At 40.9% G+C, this 22464-nt stretch overlaps 1 protein-coding gene across 1 annotated transcript in view; it reads right to left on the bottom strand.

Annotated features, from left to right (window-relative positions):
- Window positions 1-479: 479 nt before the first annotated feature.
- TFAP2D (transcription factor AP-2 delta) overlaps window positions 480-22464 on the bottom strand; it is a 46126-nt gene continuing 24141 nt past the window's right edge. The window contains exons 5-7 of the mRNA XM_014257631.1: window positions 19409-19550; window positions 13556-13669; window positions 480-699 (exon numbers count right to left, since the gene is read on the bottom strand). Coding sequence (XP_014113106.1) covers window positions 480-699; window positions 13556-13669; window positions 19409-19550 — 476 coding nt within the window. The remainder of the gene's footprint in view (window positions 700-13555; window positions 13670-19408; window positions 19551-22464) is intronic.

The following is a 22464-nucleotide window of genomic DNA, read 5'->3' as shown; positions in this document are numbered from 1 at the left end:
AAGCAAAGTCAGGATGCTGGAACCGCATGTCCCACAACGATGCACTGGCCCTAACTCTGCTGCCGGAGAAGAAAGTGCTTCAAATTTCACGTGCCACCTCAGCCAAGTCCAGAAGTGCTTATAAAAAACAGTGTTAGTGTATCATTCAGAACAATCAAATACTACGTGCACAAAAAAGCAGTTTAGAGCAACATAAATTTTAAAAAAGTGACAATTTCATCACACAATTACTGTACACTGCTGTTCTTAGGGTTGAATACTTTCCTCTCGCACGCTCTCTCTTTCTCTCTGTTTTAATCTTTCTTTTTTATTTTCTTTTTATTTTCTTTTTTACTATTTTTTTCTTCCCCCCCCCCCTTTTTTTTTTTTTTTTTTTTTTTGGATTTGGTCCACTGGAGATAAATTGCCCTCAATGATATATATATTTAAAAAAAATATCAGCAGCAAGACTCTCTCGAAATAGATTCTGTTTGATGTAGCTAGTCTGTCTTTTCTGTTTTGCCCTCTTTCACAGCAGCCTCTGAAGTTTTCCGCAGGGGGGCTTTCTCCGAGTTGGCGTGTCCTTGGCCGGATTCCGCCGCTCCTCCGTTTTTGTGCGATGTGTGCTTTTCCAAGTAGTTCAGCATTTCACTGAGAACAGTTTGGAAAGTGCTTAGGGCAGCACATATTGCAGGAGTTCCAAAACCATGAGTGATCAAACTACAAATGGGAAGGAGACAGAAGAAAAAGAAAAGGGAAAGAAATACACACACACACATAAATATCAATGCGCTCACAAACACTGAGGAGTTTACAGTACACTCATTTTGCTACAGTGAAATTCAGGATTTGCTCCCTAAACTATTTATTACCTGTGGGAGAAACTGAAAAGAGAGGAATAGAGCCAAAGAGCAGACTGCATACAGCTTTAAAGGTTGTTTTTGGTGGAGCCTCAGTTCTGAAACACCATGGGACAGATTCACAGCAAGGGCAGACTGACACAGGGCTGTTGATTTCAGAGAAGCCAAAACAGAATTGGCTCTCCAACACCATGTCCAGTGTCATGAAGTCTGGCTTCTCTTTCTTGGATAAATAAAAGGAATTCTGCGTGGTTTATTCTCAATTCTGGATCACGTTTGGTTGACTTGGTGATCTTGGAGTTCTTTTCCAACCACCTGTGATATTACAGCTCTTAAACATGACCTGGTTATTCTACATGAAGATACAACAGCATCTGTACTCAGAAATTCAGCAAAGCCAATGATGCCATCTCCCTCAACCCTCAGCATAATTGGCACAATTTGGCTATATCCATGCTGCTTAACTCCTGGACCATCCAACAGGGTGAGATCTGAAGTTCCTGTTGGGGATAGACCCTGGCCAACATCCTTGGCCAATACCCTTGCTCAAGTGATGAACAGAAAATGTTTCACATAGTGCTGGTTTAGCCAGGCTGAATTAATGGACAATCCTAACCCATTACTGGCAAAAATAACACAGTTCTAGCCATGTTTCCCTAGCTGTGCTGAATTTACTGGTATGGATTTGCCCTGTTGCACCTTTAATCTAAATATCTAAATAAGGTGGTTTTTTATATACTGAGTTTTGATTGCCATTGTTCCTAGCTGCCACCTGTGGATCCAGAGATGTGCAAGTTTTCCACAAGTCCCATCTCTTCGATACAATCTCTGTCAAAATTAAAGAATCCCAGAATTGTCTGGGCTGGAAGAGACCTTTAAGATCATCTCCTTCCATCCCCCTGCCATGGGCAGGGACATCTTCTATTATCCCAGGTTACTCCCAGCCCCATCTAGCCTGGCCTTGAACACTTCCAGATATCCTGGGGCAGCCACAGTTTCTCTTGGAAACCTGCCAGGGCCTCTCCACCTCAAAGGGAGGAATTTCTTCCCAATATCCCATCTAACTCTGCCCTCTGTCAGTGGAAAGCCATTCCTCCTTTTCCTGTCACTCTATGCCCTTATCCAAATTCCTTCTCCAGCTAGCATGGAGCCTGTTAGGGTATTGGAAAGGGCTCTAAGGTCTCCCCAGAGCCTTTTCTTCTCCAGGCTGAACCATCCCAATCCTCTCAGCCTTTCCTTGTAGCAGAACTTCTCCAGCCCTCTAACCATCCTCATGGACTCCTCTGACTTGCTCCAACTGCTCCACATCTTTCCTGTGCTTAGGATCCCAGAGCTGGATGGAAGACTGCAGGATGTCCCAGCTGCCATAGGATATGGGATGTGCCACTAGAAACAGTTCTTAGACAACTGACTTTGGTGCCATTTGCCTAAATATCATTTATGCAGTATAAAATGATCATGAAAGGGCCAAAATCCCTAAAGTTATTATGGGTAACCAAGTTGTTCTCCTTGTTATAATGATTCATTTTGGTGAGTGGTATGTGAAAACAAAAAACTCTGCTCTAATCCCCCAGATTTTTAGTTTTCATTTAGAAACATAAATTAAAAATTATTTCAAAGATTGAAATGCCATTGAAATTTTCAAAAGTGATTTCAATTATTTTAAGAAATAAATAAAAATTATTTCGAGAAGAAAGAAGATGAACAGAAGCTAATTTTTGAGTTCATGGGCATTTTTGGGAAACCAATACTTTGTATTGGTTTAGTTGAGGGGAAAAGAAAACCCACATCACAGCGATTCTGACAAGGATAAACAACTGTTTCCCATTCCCTGCTAGTTAAGATTTTGTCCCTACAGAGACTCCTTGGCTGTCTTGGGAACCACATCAGTAAATCCTGACCTGATGCAGAGACCCATGAAAGGGTCAGAAATAGGAATATTTCACTTCAGTGTCCTATCTCCTCTGCACTTTGGCTTCTCAGTCTTCCCAGATTTTTTAGAAAAAAGTGAAAATGTAGGGACTAAAGAAAAAGAAGTTTTACAGGACATGGACAATTGGTAGGATGGTGTAAGTATCAAAAAACCCACATGGAAAAGGCTTCAATATATTATTTTGGGTCACCTTTCTGTCTGTTAGACGTGGGAAACTGATTGGATAGGAAAGCTGGCATCTTAGGGAAGAGACCAAAAATATGTGAAGTCTGACCAAAATGAGTTCTCAGTATGGAAAATTCTTCATATCAGATTGGGAGTTGCATAGCCTTTTATAAAAGGTCTCAAAAAGGCTATTTACAAATAACTAGCATTTAGAATGTTTATCCATCAGTCTCCAGGCACTTTTCAAAGCAGGAATTTATATTTATCCCCAGTTAGTAATGTGAGGAAAATGATAATTAAAAATTTACAAGCAATATTTTGCAGACATCAATTAATAATACCACATAAAGTTTGGATGCTTAGAGTTTGGACTTGTATCAATATATGGGTCTTTATAATTTAGCATTAAAAAGAGGTAAACATACCTCAGTTTGATTTTATTTTGTTTTTAGGTATGCCTGGCATACCAGAAATATAAAAATCATTATCATTGTAAGTCATGTTTTAAATAGTTGCAAAAACTAGATCAGCAGTAGCATAGCTATGAGTGTTTTAAACCCTTTCAAGTCACTTTAAGAGTCAGGTGATTTAGTGATTTTGTGTTGCATTTTATCATAACTTCTGGTCTTCAGAAATCCAGAGAAATGAAAATGTGATGGAGTTTGCAAAAACATTAAGCAAGAAAAAGGAAATTAAAGGTATCATTACTAGTTAAGTTATTGCATGATTTTTACACTGCTTGTGTGATCTTCTGGGTCCTGATTTGGGGAATTGACTGTACTAAGACACATAAAAATCTTTCTGATCTTGCCAGTAAAATAAACTAGTGTATTATAGAAGCTGGCAATATCTGCATTCATTCATTTTCTCATTTCCAGTAGATGGAAATCATGTAATCATAGAATCATTTAGATTGGAAAATAGCGCCCAGATCATCGAGTCCAACCATGAACCCAGCGCTGTCGGGAGCTCCACTAAACCATGTCCCCAAAAGCCACATCCAAGTGATTATTGGACACTTTCTGGGATGGTGAACCCACCACTTCCCTGGGCAGCCTGTTCCAATACCTGACCACCCTTTCAGTTAAGTTTTTCCCAATATCCAATTAAACCTCTCCTGGCTCAACTTGAGGTTGTTTCCTCTTGTCCTATCACTTTTTAGCTGGGAAGAAAGACTGACCCCCACCTGATTACAATCTGCTTTCAGGGCACTGTAGAGACTGAGAATGTCAAGTAAATTGTAAGTTTAATACAGGATTAAATGGAAAAGAAACCTTCTGGCCTACAATTTTTGAAACTTTCAGTCTGGGAACAAAAGGAATGATACTGTTTTTGTTTGACAGCTCAATAGACCCTGAGAGGTAAAGTGGGAACACCGCCTTCAAAACTTAGAGGGATTGTCTCAGAAATTATCTCTAGGGGTAGGAAAAAAGTTTAATGTTCTGAAATGCTGAACAAGACTGTAGAAAATGCCAGAATGGGACAAAATCTGATATTAAGGTATTTAAGGGTAACATGTAGGTGTAAACATCAACAGTGCCAAACTCCTGTTACCATCAAAGGGGACTTGATGTCATTTTTGCTGTCTATAAGAGTCTACAGTGATCTGATATGTCCTGTGACATTTGGGACATCTGCACAAATTTGATAGATATGACATAGGACTGAAGTCCAGACGGCTTCTAGATGTTTTAACACTGGGCAGGTTACCCTTTTGTATCTGAAATTGTTTACTCAAATGAATTGAGCCCTTGGGGCTTTATTCAATACAGTCAGAGAAGTCTGGAGAGTGAATTAGCACGTTAAATGGATGGATGTGTTTCCTTTATGGTGAGCTGCACTATTCTCCTGGCTACACTGATGGATCCACCCTAAAGAAAAATATGATTTGGGTGTTATTTGGGATGTTCTGTGGTAGCCAGACATCTATGTCATGTGAACAGGTTACAGAGGGGTTAAAGGGGACCAGGACCCTTTTAAAGCAGCAGGGACTGATAGAATACCTGATAGCACCTGAAAAGGCTCATCTCTATCTTGCCCTAGATCTTCATTGACTACATGGGAAGCTCAGACATACAGCATACATAAAAGCACCAAAATATTTCTACTTTATCCAGAGCAGAAACTGAAACTTTTGGTTTAAAAACTAATGCTCATAGGAAAAGAATGCTTTGGAGTGAGTAAAGGGTCTATTTCCTTTACAGTTTAGCCTTTTAGTTACCAGTAATCATTAAATATGGCAGCTCTCACCAACATAGCCTTGTGTTTCTTATTAAAAAGCCAACTTTTTTTAGTGAAATGGTGCTGCAGAGTCTCATGGTAACTCTGCTTTCAGTTCTTGATGAATATATTCTTCTCAAATGGGGATATGCAGAACCTTTTAATTTTCCCATGAAGCTTATTACAAGAAATAATTTTATAGAAAATTTCTAACCAACCCTTCTTGCCAAGCTCCTGTGAGGGTGTATTTTATTAGGCTCACTTTAGGTAATGAGCACAAAAAGGCCGAGAGATATTATCTTCTACTTTATCTTACATTTCTATCAGTAATTCCCCTTGCTCTAATTTTGGTGGTCTTTACTTCTCTGCAAGTTAAAGTCTTTGAAAAATCCAAGAAAGTTGGATAATTTCCCTTTGCTGATGAAAGTAAGTTTCAAGTTTGGGAGAAAATCTGATTTTACATTTAAATCAGAGAAGATTAATGGCAAAGCATTCAAATGTGTTTCCTGAAAGTCAAATTTAGCTGCCTGATTTTCCAGGCTAATTGAGCTCACACTGAAATTTGTTCATTTTGGTATGCTCCACACCTATGAAAGGAGCTGCTTTCATTATCATACTCTCATTTGGGTTTATAAGTCTGAAAGTAAACATGGTGGTTTCATAATGGAGTCTTCTGGGTATTCTGAGCTTTATAGAGCTTCCCACTACAGCTCCTATAAACCAGCTTTATTGTTCTGAGAGGCAAGGCTGAAATCTGTGACTCTGGTGCTGGAGACTGCAGAGAGAGGGCAATGAATATCAGGCCAACACATTACAAAGCCTGGTGCTTAAGGACATCCAGACCTGCCTCTAATTCTGCCCAGTGCTATGATGCAATTATGTCTGCTCATGTTTTAATGATGGCCTTACTTAAAAGTGAAAAAATCCAAGAGTGCCTGAAGGCTCAGAGTCTTGTTTGGCAACCACCTCAAGGACTCCTTCCTACCCCAGGCTGGTGAAGCTCCAGCACGAAGCAAAAGTCACAGCTTCCCTCTCAGCAGGGGGTGGGGAAGAGGCCATCTGCACTGGATGTTTACACCCTCATTTAAAATAAATATGCCCTTTAAAACAATAATAATGAAGACAAATCAAGCTTGAACTTATTGGTCAGTTTATCTCAGAACTTTGTGAAAACGCCATGATTATTCAAATTCAGCAGCACACAGTTGATGGCAGATGGTAAGATATGGGATGATGTTTAATGGCTGTAAAAGAAATGGTAAAATATTTGTATCTCTTCACTGACACGAGTAACATCTGAATATAGAGGTGACAATATTGACTTTGAGGTGCTTCTGTTGATTTCAAGGTCTCTCTTGTGAAGGTTGCCCAGAAAGTTAAATGGTGATAACTTTACTTCAGAAGCTCAGAAGGTCTAACTACGACACAAGTTAGACTTGATAGTCAAAAAATCAGAACGTGGGCAGTGCATATTACAGGGATAAGAAGTCTATAGGATCAGAGTAGGAAACAGTACAGAAGTTGCCTTCAAGCTAGGCCCTCATGTTTTCCTTCTGTTCACAGTGTATTAAGGACATGTCCTCCTAAGCAGATGGACCTCCTTCTACCATGTGTAAAAGCCATGGAAAAAGTAGGAGGAGAGTGTTACAGCTGATGCCCCAAATTTAAGATATTCTATTTTGGATCTGAAAATTTCAGGCTTTGGGACTAATTTTCCACACTAAGAAGAATTGCCCAGGCAACAGACCTGAAACTTCAAAAGCTGTGGAGTATTTCTGAGCTGTAGCCCAAAGATTAAACCATTTAGCGGTTCATCTTCACTTTATGGGAAGGAAAAGAAACAGATGAGGTTCATTCAATTTACTACCATCCATAAATTTTCCCAGTGAGGAAATGTAGCTGAGAAGTCCTACTGCCTTCCTCAAATGAGAATGACTGAGAATTAACATTTATAAACAAGCTCATGACAAAGTGCAATCAGTTTCATAGCCTTTTAATTTGGAAAGGAGGGGAGGGCATTCTTTTTTCTTTTGGAAAACACAAGTGCCTGAAATGCTTTAAGAAATTTTAAGTGCTGTGTTGAAAATGTAAGCACCTCCAAGATTTTTCCCCTTCTTTAACGAATGTATAGATATTTTTTTTGATATGGATTTTATGATCATGGAATCTAGTTTTTAATGAATCAGACAAAAAAAAACCAAACAAAAAAACCCACCAGATTTTCATCTGTTTTCTTTACTCCATAAATTGTGACTTTAAGGGAATATGGTATCATGCAACCTATGAAAAAAGCCTTTAACAATATTAGAAATTAGAAAGGATTTAGTTCATCAGGGGAGCAAGACAAGGTGATTGAGACCTGGCTATTGAAAGACCAAAGAAGTAATCCCTTGGAAAGAAAGTGAGGGAAAGATCCCAGAAGAAGGCACTCCAACACTTAAAATAAATGAAGAGACAAGGAAACAAAGTAAAAATAAAATTTGAAAAAAGGAAAAAAGAATGAAACAATTTGTAGCTCCCTCAGCACTAGGCACCAGTGTTGCTCCTCTCAGTTAACAAAATCCAAAGATTGAGGGAGCTCCTGGAAATCAGGGAACTCTAGAGGGCACCAGAGGTGTTTCACCATAAACTTCATTGTGCACCAGGCTTCCTCCAGTCCCTGCATCCAAACAGGAGGCTGCTGCTGTGGATTGGAATCTCTGGAATTATGACAGAAGCTGCACTACCTCCTGATAAGCAAAGAAGTGTAAAAAAATAAAAGAAAGAACAATGTATAAAAGGGGGTGAGCACATCTTTGTAGGCAACTCACAAGCAAGTCTTTGGGCTTGGCTATTTGTTGCAGTTTAAAAAACACACTGAGCTTCAAAATCCATTTCATTGCTCCATTTTCCCCTTCAGAAAGAAAGATGTTACATTCTCACTGCTCCCAAAGCCTGAGACTCCGGTTTCTTGTCTGTCACTTTTCGTGTCACCCCGTCAGTGTGATGCCAGGCACTGGCAGGAGGCTGACAGCTCCAGGCTCAGCGAGGAGCTAAGCGACAAAACTCTGTCTCAAACAGTTTCACAGGAAGGGTGTTTCATATCAGCTGGATGGCTCAACAGAACACAGAATAATCCATGAGGATGCTGATTGCTTTCATTACCTAACTTTAGTATTCTGAACCTGTTATTTTTTGTGTGTCTGTTTTTAAAAGGTTTCTGCAGTGAAAGAAGTGTCACTTACAAGAAAGTAGTTTTCCCTTTGCCATTTTTCTGTCTTTATCTTATATATAAAACAGAAGATCTGGGTGTGATTTTGCATCTTGATGAAATGTAGCCTTGAAGTTAAAGCATCAAATACAACTGTAGTTATCAGTGAATACTCTCCTTTCCCTGTATGATGGATAGCATTAGTAGGATATCAGAAATTTCCAAGCACCACAGATTCTTAGAGACACAAGTGTCTCAAAATCAAGTGTAGAAGATGTGTCTATATCCAATTTTCCAAGTGATGAAGGTGAGGCTAGGAGGCTGTTTGATGAGGTCAGAAAGTCTGTATGTATAAAACAAGACACAGATCTCATGAGTAAAATCTCAGAAAGTCTTCTACTGTAAAGGTTTATGTGTTCTGATTTTGGTTTTCCAGCAAAGAATGTGTCTTTTGGGGTTTTTTGGGTTTTTTTTAAATGGGTTTTCTGCTAACTCTAGTTTACATGAGATTTTGGGGAACCAAGAAAATAATTCTGTTAAAAATTAAAAAAAACCAAAATCAATAACAAGGAACAAAGCTGTTCTGAAGCAAGGGCAGGTTACAAAGACAAAGACATGAAGACATATAAGTGTGACTTTCAGTTTCCTGGCTGAATCTCAGATATGACAGTGGAATGGAAGAGAGAAGAAGGTGTGAGCTCTCTCCACTCAACAGGAGAGAAATATTGCCTAAAATAATTAAAAAAAAATACTGTCTTATTGATTTGGATATGTGGTCCAGTTGGAGGGATACCCTAAATGCTGATCTGAGTAGCAGATGCGTGTAAAACAGGATGTCTCTTCACACCTAAAATGACCAGAGATCTCCACATTGCCCAGACAGCTGAATCACTCTAAGGTTCTTAAACTGAAGCTGGGGAATGCTGTTGATTAAACCTTTAGTTGATTTCACACATTAGCAGAGTGAGGATACACGGATTCCTCAGGTCACCAGTGATCTGGCACTCTTCTCACTCTTTACTCTCCTGGTGATCCTCATGGTCTCTCCACTTTGAAAGTAAAGGGTGAGAAAAATAGGTTCTTCTCATTAAAGCTAGAGAAAATTTCAGGTTCTTTTCTAATTCTGATATGCTGACTTTGGTCTCTTTTGTAGTAAACTCAAAAATGCTTTGCACAGATCAGCCTTTAGAGGACAATAAAGAGACGCTCCTGTGTCTGCACAAAAAGTCTCAGCACTTAGTAATGGCAATGGGTTTTTCCAGGGTTTTTTTATTGCTTGCTCCATGACTTCATGATGAATTTTTCATCAGAAACTGGGGGTGGGGTAACTCAAGTGGTGACTTTCAGGTCAGATACAACCCACAGGACTCTGTACTCAAGACCAGGTTGAATGGGGCTTTGAGCAGCCTGGTCTGGTGGAAAGTGTCACTGCCCGTGGCAGAGAGGTTGGAACAAGATGATCTTTAATGTCTCTCCTAACTTATCCAGCTCAAAGAAGAGCTGAAGGACAACTTGGGCAGCCCTTCAACATATCACCTCTTCCTGAACACAGACTTATGTAATGCTTAGAAATCTGAGCTACCCCAACACTTAGCCCATGACGTTTGGGATCCAGCCCTGGCAAGGCAGGACTTCCCTAAATCTAAATTTATAACACAGGCAAGGCACCTGACTGGGCTATAACAGGGGCTGGTGCTTCTAGGAATTCTAAACTTACACTTTTATTGGTGATATATATGTACCACTGTCCCCAGGAATAGTTGGGATTAGTTTTTGGTTAGACTAGGCAGAAAAAAACCCGGAAATTCTGCAGGTAAAGAGAAGCACAGATGGCCAATGTCTCTTCTCTGGCACTACTTTTATCTGCTTGTATCAATACACTTGAAGTTATTTGAAGGTAGCAATATAACTTCAACAACATACTGACAAGAGAAGTTACCAAAGTAACTTCCCTGCAGTAAGATCCTCTAAAATGTATTGAAAAGGGAAAATGTTGAATGAAAAAAAAACATAAAATGACCCTGGCCCAGGTAGTGCAAAATATTTCCTGCTATAAATTTATGGGTCTAAATCATCTGTTCATGGTCGAATAATATTGGAAAATCATTCCTCATGGAACACTGAGTTTTTGAATTCAGAACATCTCAGACAGCAGCTGCACAAACAGGGGTGCACAAGAGTCTCTGTTTTTTTGCATAAGGTTGTGCAAAATCCAGAAGTTTTCAGGCTCACTGTCAGTTCCTTTGAAGATTTCCTGTTCTGTGCTTTGTGTGAACTTTGAGTTTGGAGTTTGAGCAAACCCAGCACTTCTGATCCCTTCATGGGGCCACGCTGTACTCCAGGTTGGACACATTTACAGATCTCGGTGAACTAATACTCAGTGGAAAAACTTCAGAGAGAAGTGTGAACTTGGAGATTTAAGACAGAGGAAGTGGGTAAGAAGCTGCTTCTATCTGACCTGTGCCAGGCTGTAAACCCTGGTCTTAATTATTAACATAGAACAAGTAACATCATGAGAAAGTGGAGTACACAGCTCTACAATGAACAGCAGTAGGGAATTTATTCCTAAAGAAAACTCTTTCACCCCAGTGTAGTAGAGGCTGGATCAAATTCCACTGTAGATATCTGATGTTATAGCTCTTCAAAAAGTCTTTCAATATCTTAGAACTTATTTTAATAATAGACATTTATGTGATTCCTCTGATTTCTTTATGGTCATAAAAAATCCCTTCAGATTTCTGACATCATATCATAGAATCCTAGAATGGTTTGGGTTGGAAGGGACATTAGAGACTCTAGATCCCCCATGGCAGGGCCTTGGAATAAGATGAGATTTAAGGTCCCTTCCAAACCCAAGATATTTAATCTCAAGAAAACAAGTAGGGGTTGAGACAATCTGGCTGTGAGGACTGGTGGATTTAGGGGATGGGAATTATGATTTTTTTGCCTTCATTAGGTTTAGCTGTCCACAGTGTAAGTGTCTACTGTGTACTGGTTGGCTGATCTCCCATTCTGGTGGAGATCTAGACCAGAATGTTCAGCCAATGGAGTTTAGAGAGAAATTATAGTTACACTGATGGAGACATCTTTATTAGACCTGTTTAAGACAGATTTCTTGGGCTATGCAGGTGAGATGACTGGACACCATTGCAGAAGATGTCCAGCTGGCTGCAGTGGAGGCAGAAGTCCAGGTTGGAAGCTGATCTGACCCTAGCACCTCTACACTAGCTGGAAAAGGAATATGGTCTCAGCTTCACCTCTGGGTCTGGCAGCACTCATCATTCCCTGAGCACAATCAGAGAAGACTGATTTAAGGCCAGGGAAGACCCTGTGTAGGACCAAGGCCTGTTCTCCTCCAGGTGCCCATCTTCAGTCCAACGCTTAGTGCCTGCAGCAGGCATGAAAGAAAGCACTGACTGGTCCAGGAGCTGCCTGCAGAAGTTTTGTCCTCCAGCCTACTGAAGTGCAGCAGAGAAGGAAGGATGGGAGCTGTACCAGCTGACAGTTTTGTATCTGAAGCCTTCAGCATTTTATCCTGACTGCTATTTCTACTTTAAACACAGGAATCCTTGGGGATTAGCCACCTCACATTTCCTCTGTGCACAGGTAATAATAATAGGGAATTATCTCTTTCTCCACAAGCTTAGGTAGCTCATTTAAATCCCTCTATGAGCATTCTGCACAAATAAGGATGTTTCTCTTGATGTGCACATGGAGCTGGGTGTTTTGGAGTGTGTATCATGGAAAATATACACACACAAATGCATAGCAGTGCTTGAGAACAGGAATAAGTTGTTGAGGTGTGTTCATACACATGTAGGATGCACACAGATGTGTGGAAGAATAAACAGGAATGTCAGGAATGTGTGCATTAGTGGATGGGGAATTACTCTTGCCTCTCCACACCCCAGCAGATGTATGAAAGAATGGGGTGGTGAGAATTTTTAGGATTCCACTCAAAGTGTGAGAGACTAAACATCAGTTATCACAGTGCCTATCAGAATGTTAATAACTAACAGATGTTGGCACATTGGGACACAGAAGTTGTCTCTCCAGCCAACGAAGGAAGAGTGGCTCAGCTGGTTGTGCTAAAGAGTATACAGCACAATTCTAAGTCTTTATAGGGCTGTGAAACTTGCTTAATATTATGGTCTGTAAACAACTCTCTGGAACAGTTCTTCACACATTTTTCCATATTTCAGCTAGTGGATTGAAAAAATTAACAATCTGTAGCCTCAGCAAGTCAGCCTCTGTGGCCTGAGCAAAGACAGGAGCACCTCCAGGGTGTTTCATCAAACTTATCTTTGAGAGATATCTTAGATGACTCCACTATTTCAAAGTGTCCCTCTGGAAGTTCTCATCTCACTCTCGAGTGTATCTGACACATTGCCTAAAGCAAAAACGTGAAATTGCACAGCAACTCCTGAGCTAATAAATCTTTCTGACCCCAAAACATCTATTGACGTTTATACATAATTAGGATAAAATTCTAATGGAGTTTGGACTTGGTGTGTATGTACCTTGGGTCTTTGTCTTCAAAACAGCCTGTTTAAACCAGAACATTAAATATTGTTCAAAAACCGAGTCTAAATATATCACCAATCTGGCTGTTTAGTGTGAGTGAGCTTTCATTCTCCCAGATTTTTTCCAGTGTGTTGTTTGGAAATTAGTGCAGTAAAATTGTTTTAATAGGTAATGAACTTTGAGGCCAACCTTCTTTGGAAGCCAAAGAGTTAATAAAATGGTCCTGGTAAGACATTGTCAAATTATTTCAGTCACATAAATGTGCTTCTGGAACTATTTATTTAATTGGAAAGGATGCAACTTCTTCCTATTATTTCTACTTTGATTAATTTATATTGGTTCAGAACTTGAGTTTCTACGCTTCTGGACCATCCACTTGTGAGCTGTGATTTGGGTCACATTTAAAGCAAGACAACATTCTGGCCAAATGGGGAGATTTGACAAGTAGATGCAGAAAATATCTTATTCAATCTCAGACTGAGGTCCTAGAAGCAGGTTGAATGCAGCAAACTTGAACTACATTGCTGGGCAAACCTGCAGTTTTAATAGGCACATCTAGCAGGGATTATGGATCTAAATTTATTATTTGCATGTCTTTTAAGTAAGGGAACAAATAACATTGAAACATCATATGCAGTCTAAATCAAATGTATGGATTTTTAGTTTCTTCTTTCAAAATCATACCTGAAATGCGTTAAATGTCTCTGGATGTCGAGGTCTAATATTGGAGTTGGTCTGGAGGATCCGAGGGGTGATCTGTCTTGACTTAGAAGGTCTTGGAATTCTTTACATATTTGTCTAAAAGGAAAATGGAAATCCTTCAATAAAATGGGTATAATCCTACCCATAATGCTGATTCTCAAAACACTCCCACCTTATCCTGAGTGATCTCATTCATAACAGAATTGCTTGACAGAAATGTTGTTACAGAAATTAATGACAAAGAAATCCATCTCTGGCTTCCCTGCCCCAAATTCTCAGAGCCAACAACATACAGAATCTCTTGAACAGGAATATTTTCCTTATGGAACCATATTAATGCTAGCATTTTAAAATGCAGTTTTTCCCCTGAAGAGGACACAGTTTCTCAGTGTTAAGTCTAGCTTAGCTTGTCTACATTGGCAGCAAGGCTTATGGTTAAAGGAAATGGTGATTTAGCATTAGAATATGCCTGAAATGTGTAGATTATTATTTATTTTGTGTAAATACACCAATACTTGTACATAGGCTTGTGTCTATTGTGGGCACTGCTTTATCTGCAAGTTGAAGTCCTGGATATTTTGGACTTGTCTTCTTGACTCCCAGCCCTTAAGACAAAGGGGTTGTGAAGGAAGGACCCCTTGTCTGGGAATTCAGGGTCTGATTCCCTCCCAGCAGCATAGTAGCCCATCTTCTTTGTAAAGGATGGATGGATGGATGGATGGATGGATGGATGGATGGATGGATGGATGGATGGATTTCCTCTCCCATTCAGTCTTCCCTAAGGCTTCTCAGGATGCCTCAGCACCTGGGGGTTAAATTTATTCCCTGGAATTCCTCTATATAGGACCTAGCACTAGGAGAGACCTGAAAATAAGGCCTTTTCATTCTTGTGTTGTTGTATTGTTGTTTGTAAGTTACCCTAGGACTATTCTACCAACAAACTTTTAAAAAAAGAAACCAAATCAGTTGCATTTAGCTCATGTCCTCAGAAGAGCATTATCTGGACCATGGATGAACAGATATCACTTACTTTCACTTGTTTTATGATTCAGTTAATTAAAAAAAGGAAAGGGGATCTGTCCAAATTAGCATAGAGTTCTCCATTGCCTGTATTGGAAATAAAGGCACTGAGCAGGGACCAGGAGGATGTGATCACCTCCAGATAATCAGGACACTCAGCTGGAGCCCTGGCTTTTGTTGGATTTACCTGGTACTGCTCACAGTGACTACATGTAGCCTGGAAACAGTGCCACCCAATGAAGTGTAGAATGACAAGGGTCACCCTCACACCTGCAGACCACTTGTCACCATCTGATAACACACATATAGTTACACTCCTCCAGTCTCCTAAATCCTGTGGTTTCCTGGAGTATAGACCTTGTTGTGGGGCTGTCTCCCAGGGCTTTCCTGAAAAGTATTTGGGAGAATTCAATGAGCCATTCTAACATTTTAGTAACATGGACAAGTGCAGTCTGATGACTCAGAGTGTGTGTGGTTTACTTTGTTAGCATAGATGCAATCTCTGAGCCTGGTGGGATTTCTTAATACTAAAGAGCATCCCTGTGGTCCATGATTCCTTTTAGGAGACTCACTGCACACCTGGTCCTAGATAAAGTTTGGGTTCTTCATTATCACCTTGTAACTCCTATCTTCTGGGATGTGTGTAATGGAAAAAGTGGATGAACTCAGCTTGCTGGCCTTCAGAAGGTCCTTCACTGCTGAGTTATAAACAAGAAAACTGTGCTGAGCCAGTTTTACCCTTCATTTTATCACAGTGATGCAAGCTGGGAACACAGACCTTGGATAGCTGTCTTTTGGCTAAGGGGAGATGCAGAAACCTATTTCCTGCTGTGCTGCTGGACCCCATCCAAGCCTGGTTTCTCTAAATGCTTGTCATCTGCATGGACCTAGACACCGACTGCTTGAAAAGACAGCATCACCCCAGCCTTTCAGGCAAAGAGAGGTATTCAGCAGAAATGTATGTAAATGCAGCATACAGTTTTAATGAATCAGGTCCTTAGAGGAAAAACAGCTCCTTTCAACAACTGAAAACAGTCAGTCATTTTGGCTTCTAAACAATCCACTATCCCCAGTTGGCCCTGTCAGCACTGCTCTTCTCTCCTTCCTCCAACCTCTACTTTCTACCTGTTGAAAAAGTTAATCTTAAAAGTTCTTTTATTTTAACAAAGGAAAGTGTCAGAACCAAGTGTGCAATTAAGTTCCCTTCTATCTCCACGTGTCAAAAGTCTTTACTGAATGCTGGCAGATTGAAAGAAAAGGAAAAACTTTTTTATTATACATGAAAACCTGTAAAAGGCAGTAACCTACTTATTTTTTTCAAGGGGATTTCTAGGCAAAGTGGTGTCTCAGAGCCTCCACTACCAGTAAAGTATCACCTGGGGTAGTGACAGGGAGAGGGGCTGGCTGTTTTTTGCTGAGCTGGACTGTGAAAAAGCACAGGAAGATGGTTGTGCTATCCTAGGGGGGCACAGATTAATAAAAATAGTCTTGGTCACTCCTGCATGGGAGACATCTGAGGATTTGTGACACATGGTCGGATGATCCAGTATATGATCAGAAAATGAGAAAAAAATTTGTACTGGGTCAAAACAAGAGCCCATGCACCCCTACCAGTGGCCAAAGCAAATGCCTGGTGCTGAGTACAGAAGTGGGGCCAATGTGAGCCCATGAATCTGATTTATTCTGAGTCTGGCAGAGTTGCCAGGTATCCAAGGACCAGATATCAGAGAAGTGTCAGGAGCCAGATGCTGATTAGTCTGTGCTGGCTGTAATCAACTCCACAATAAAACTATTATTCACAGTATTCTGGTTTGGTCTGTGTAAATGTGGTGTACCTGTCCCTCTGATCAGATGGAAGACCTTGTGCTGTGAAACACTGGAAGGTTTCCTGTAGGATGCTGTGACTCTCCAGCAACTGGAATGGCTGACACAGCCTTCAGCAGTGTTACATCTGTCCAAGCTGCAAACTGGTCAGGTTCTGTCCCCTGCTGTAAAACCTCTCAGGCTCTCCCATGCCTCTGCAAGGCCAATTAACCCATGTTTAAAGATCCTATAAAACCAGGCCCCACTATTTTTTTTCTATTTCTAGTGAATTGAACACATATCCTGAAACCTTTTTATATTTCTATGGTTAACAGGCCAATATCAGTACTCTTTGGCCAGAATCATGACAATTGAGTTTTTCTTTGTGGAACATGGACACCTGGGAGCTCCTACTGGACACTGGTGTTTTCATCACTGTAGACATTTAGGGCACTGTTTAGTTACTCCCATGTAGATTTGTAATACCCAAGACATCCATAACTGCTGGCAGACATAAAACAGTAACAAAAGGAGAGCTGTGTGTCCCTGGAGCAGCAGCTCATGGCCAAACTGGATAACCCAGTTCAACTCAAATAGCAATGGATGCTTATATTTGGGCAGCTGTATTGAGCCAATGAATTTGGATGTCTAAATCCATAATGGAAATACAGCTAGATTTGAAAAACTGTGGAAATAATTTTGCCCTTTCCCCTTTTTTCTTTCCCCTCATCACCTATATTCTAAGGATTGTGGAAATAACTTTATTCTTTCCCCTTATTTTTCCTCAAGATCCCACATGTGAGCGCTTCTGTGGGCTTCTGGCTCTGTCCCACGGTGGACTGCAGCAACACACACAGGCAGTGGCACTCCAGCTCTTTCCATAGAGAAAAAGATGCCATGAGGGATCTTACCACCCTGGCGATTCTGTGTTGGTTTTGGTGACAGCATAATAATCCCCTGCATTTTCTGGTGTCATCACGCCCAAGCCCATGAGTCAGGGAAGTTGTGGAATTGCTGAAATTGCAAACCTAGAGCTTGGGCTTGGCTGGTGAGTAGTTGGAACTCCTGATGATTGTCTAGAGCCCTCTGTATCAGAGGGGTGGAAGCAGGGCTGAGAAATGCTTTGTTAATATTGTTATGTCGTGGAGCCGTGTCCCCTGGAACACCTGGGCAGGACTGGGAATCCTTGTTCTCCTTGCAGGCAGGAGAGGGCAGTAGTAACACACACATTGACCCATCTGTCCCTGTTCCAGCGCTGACTGCAGTAGGATGTGGACTTTCTGTTACTGACAGACCTCTCTGAGCAATCTCCTGGTGCTTTTAACCGATAGGATGGAGGGGAAAAGTAATTTTGTTCCTAACGAGTGATGGATAACAGCCTACAAACCCGAAGTTCATGGTGATTAGGGGTAGTGCCAGCCCATGATACCTTATCTCAGCAGTGAAGGAGGCTGAGAAAGTACGTATGGGATGGTGAAAAAGGGTAGTGGGACCCTTATGTGCCCCTGAGTGGCACACCCTTTGGGGACAGGACATAAAAGTGACACACCAATTATCACAACCCGCAGCTTTCTGATTTCTCACAAGAGCCAGGGAAATATGGGGAAGATTTGCATCATTTTGGTTGAATCGTGTTCTGTAAATGGGACAAATCCTCAGCTAGGAGGCAGGATGTTAATGGGCTACACAGCAATGGGGAGACACAACTTGCAGAGAGGAATTTCTTCTGTCCAGCTGGCTTATTCTCATGCCTCTGAAAACCCTTGAGACCTTAAACATGGACAGAGGTAAGAAGAAGATAATATTACACTTACATTATTCCTTTTAATGTACAGGGGAATTAGGAACATGATAGATGAGGTCTCTCATCACCTTCACAACCAGAAAAATTCCCACTGATCCACATGGTGATGCTTTTATAATCCCCAGCAAGGATCACAGGCTGTATTCATGGGATTCACAAGCATGAGGTGTTAAAGTGCATCTCATCTCTGGGTCACTGTCAGGGTAGAGTGCTCTGGATACAAGAGGGACACCAAGGCCAAGATTCTTGCCAAATCAGAAGGGCATTGGGATACAAAGGACAGTCCTGCTGCTGGCCAGCCCTTTCCCCTAGTACAAGGAAATTCCACTCTGTTGGATATATCACAGCCTAGAAGAGTTTTCAAACACTTCCAGAGTGAAGGGGATGATTTGAGAGCTCAGATTTGTGGTCTCAGCTCTACTTCAGCCTCAAATATGACACAGCAGTGAGCACAGACAGACTGTGAATGTGTTCAAGGTTACCCCACGCAGCCAGACCACACACCTAGGGCAAGTCTAACCTACTCCACACAGACTATTTATTCTTGTTTCCCATGGCTCATGAAGGCTAATTCCTCCCTCATCAAGGCTAATTAACCTAGATGAAATGTTATCCTAACATGATGTTACTGCTCCAGGGAGATGAGTGGCTTGTTTGGAGTGAAGTCTGATGCCTCTTTGTGTCTTTAATGTCTTTAGCAAAGCTCCCCTGCTGTTGTACATTGTTCCAGTGCCTTTGACTTCAGGGGAGCTCTTGCAGTTTGCATCCAGAGAGGATCTGTCCTTCTGCAAACCAGCTCTCCCTCAGCAGACTGATGATAATTATCCAACAGTAACCAATACTTCAGTAAAAGCTCAGATCTCCTGCTCACACACAAACAGGAGACAAAGCCAGTTTCTGTCCTACAGATCTTACCATGCAATAATATCCTCTGTTCTCATCTAAACCAAAGCATCTGGGAAAGATGTACGTGCCCCCCTAACCACAGGCAATAAGAGCACAGCCACCAAAACCCCACTGCAGTAGATAAGGTTCCTCTTTCAGCATCTCCGAGGAGGATGGCTCTCACCCGCAGTCAGTGAGCGCTGTTGTGATAGCAGTCACCACAATCCCAGCTCCATACTCCCACTCCTCCCTCCCCCAGCCCACAGATCCAACATGGAGAAGTGACAGACCGATTTCTTTTTTCGCTTCCCCTCCCTCCTTACTTTGTCGCTAGGATCATCTTTTTCCTCGCTGTCTGCTCTTTCTGTTCCATGTGCTGTCTGGCAATGTGCTCTCCTACTGCCTTGGCAGGGAACTCTGTTTCACAGGTGTAGCCGAAATCTCTGGCCAAATGTAGTGCTTCCCCTGCGGTCAAACAAAATGGGTCAGTCATTTTCTAAGGTTATTATTACCATCATCATCATTATATTGTTGTTATTATTGTTACAGAATTTATTGCGCTCTTAAAATACCCCCAAACAGCAGCAAGTCACTTCTGTAGAAAGTCATTCTCAAGCCAGTTGCACATTTCAGCCCAGCTGGCCTGTTGATGTTTAGTCATCAGCTGGTGCCAGGGAGAAGATAGGAAGGATATTCCTCTCATCAGGTGGAGGGATGTCCCTCTCATGAGGAAATACTGGCCTAGACACATGGTCCTGCCTTGCCACCAGTGAGTATTGGGCAGCTGCCCAACTTTGCAAGCCCTGTTCATCAATATTCAAGGTATGGAAAAGAGCAGAAAGTAGGAATAAACAACTTTGAAGACCAGAGCCAGCCTTTGGGGCTTCACTCCCCGTGTCTGATGGAAGGAGAGCTCTCTACCCCAGGAAAGACTCATGGGTTAACACACATTCCAGTATATTTGCTCAGAGGTTAAACCAACTGTACAAGTGCCCCACACCAGAGAACCCCAAGGGAGAGGTCAATAAATAATCCTGTTTACAAAAGGACTGCAAACAAAACTGACCAGGCAAAACAGAAAGGGAAGATGATGAAGAAGACAGTTGCACTGAGCATCTCTCTACCTCATTGCAAAGACTGAACACAAGAACCCAACGCGGTGCTGGCTGCCAAAGAAATGCCTCTGGAAGGACAGGACCCTCTCCACTAGCTTGGGGAATCCAGAATTTAATTTTAGGGTTTACTGAGCACTCTGACCTGCACGCTGTGAGTCTGACAACATCAGTGTGGGATTTATCTGATCAAAAGCAGCTGCCTGGATTGCAAACATCTGTGGCTAAGTTAGTCTTTCCCTGGTGGGAAATAGGCATTTCCAGATGACACTTGTTCTCATCTCATTGCAGAAAGAAGAAATAGGTCAGCTACCAGAAGCATATGTTGAAGCACATCTGCATGAGTGACTAACAGAGATGTGCTCCAGAATAGTTTTGGAGTTCAGGGGTTGTGGGTTTTTCACTTTACTTTTCTTTTTTTTCCAGAGTTGTGTGTTTGATTGCCATCAGAAGTGGCATTGGGCTCTGGCTCTTTGAAGTACCAAAGGCTGTTGTTGTCAGGAGGGATACAGCACATGTAACTCCTCTCTTTGAGAATATCTGCAGTGGAATTCATCAGATTAAATGTCAATATTGATGTCGGACTTAATACTTTCAAATCAATGGAAGTATTGAAGCATGCATCATACTGTACTAGAGTAGAAGGCAAAAGGGAATCAGAGGAATTATGGAAAGTCTAGATAAGAACTCAGGAAATCACCTTCTGCTGACAGCATTGCCTCAGATAAGGTTATTCAAGGCTTTTCCAAGCCTAGTCTTGAATGTTTCCAACTATGGAAATTCCACAGCTCTTCTGAGCAATGTAATAAAATTATTATTAATTTAACTTCATTTAATAGTTAAATCATTAAACACCCAGAAGTGGTGATTTCTCCCTATTTACTATGATCTGACATGAGAATGTGCAACTGCAATGAAGGTGGGGAGATGAATCCCATCCTCAGCAAGGCTTGGTTAAGCCAAGGAAGAGGAGAAGTTCCATGGAAACAGCGGTCCTGTGCCAGGGACAGTATGAGGAATAAGAAACTGCGTGCACTGACCTCTATTCCAACTCAATTCTCCCCCTTTTGAGATATCATTGAGACATATATTTTGTCTCCCCTTCTACCAATGGAGCTTCTATGGAAAAAACACCTTTTGATTCCACAAGAAAATATTTTCCTGTGTGTTCTTCTGCCCCAGTTTATTCAGGTACGGACAAAATCCGTGCACCACTCCCAGACAATCTGTTTGCTGATACCAGCCAGCTACAACCTCTGCAGCTGTAACCAACTTTACAGCAAAAAATTGAAGATTATAGTCAAAATCATCTGCTTTCTTTGGATTTTTTTTAAACATGATTTGCAGTATTCCTAAAAAGAATGAAGATGTTAACAAGCAATCAGTATCTCTGAGCCGAAAAGAGAAACATTTTCCACTTAGTTCACAACTTCTAGAAAAGTAAAATAATTTTCAGTGAATACAAAATGTATTTCGGTGATAAGTTAACAGAGAATCAGAATGAACAGGCACAGAACTGACTGATTGCTCTGTATTTCAAACATTTATCCCAGATTTCCTCGTGGGTGAGAAAGGGTACAAATTTAAGCCATAGCTTTTATATTTCTGTAGTGTCTATTATATATTCATATATATATATTCTACTATATAGTCTATATTCAAAGTGTCTATTTCAGATATGCTTTTAATCTTCCTTAAATAAAGACTTACAGAGTAAATCAATTTCAGAAGAGCACCAGGTTTTTCTTTTCAACTAAATTCTGTTAAAATACTTGATAGGTTTATCTTCATTCCAGCATGGAAAGAAAATAAAAGTCAACCACTTTGAAGCTGTCATCAGGTGCAATTGCAATTCTCCAGACAGCTTCATCATGGTCCCAGTCAGCCCCAGCAACAATACAAGGAATGTAGACAGCAAAGAATTTAAATATGTAGCCATTGGAAAAGTCTTGGTTTCTTCAAGAGAGCAGAGCTTTTTGTGTTGAAATGTAGGCATTCATTTAATGTGATCAACAACTAAGTGACTGAAATGTGAATGTTTCCACTTACTGCTAGAAAAAAGGGAATGAAAACGTCAATTGTCATTCAAATTTATATTTACAAGGTTTATAGTATTTGCTAGGGCTGAGAAAATGGTATTAACTGTTCTGATAATCTGAGAAAATTATTCAAAAGTATAAAACCTGTCTGGAGCTGGGATTATGATTGTGAAATAAAAGCATTTGAGCAAAAGGAAACAAAATCACCGATTTTGTTTCACTGATGAT

This window comes from Pseudopodoces humilis, chromosome 3 (assembly GCF_049639895.1).
Source record: "Pseudopodoces humilis isolate 2021_Gansu_Grassland_sample_001 chromosome 3, ASM4963989v1, whole genome shotgun sequence".
NCBI classification, from domain to species: domain Eukaryota; kingdom Metazoa; phylum Chordata; class Aves; order Passeriformes; family Paridae; genus Pseudopodoces; species Pseudopodoces humilis.
The sequence above is the reverse complement of the archived record's forward strand: the minus strand, read 5'-3'. Positions and strand labels throughout refer to the sequence as shown.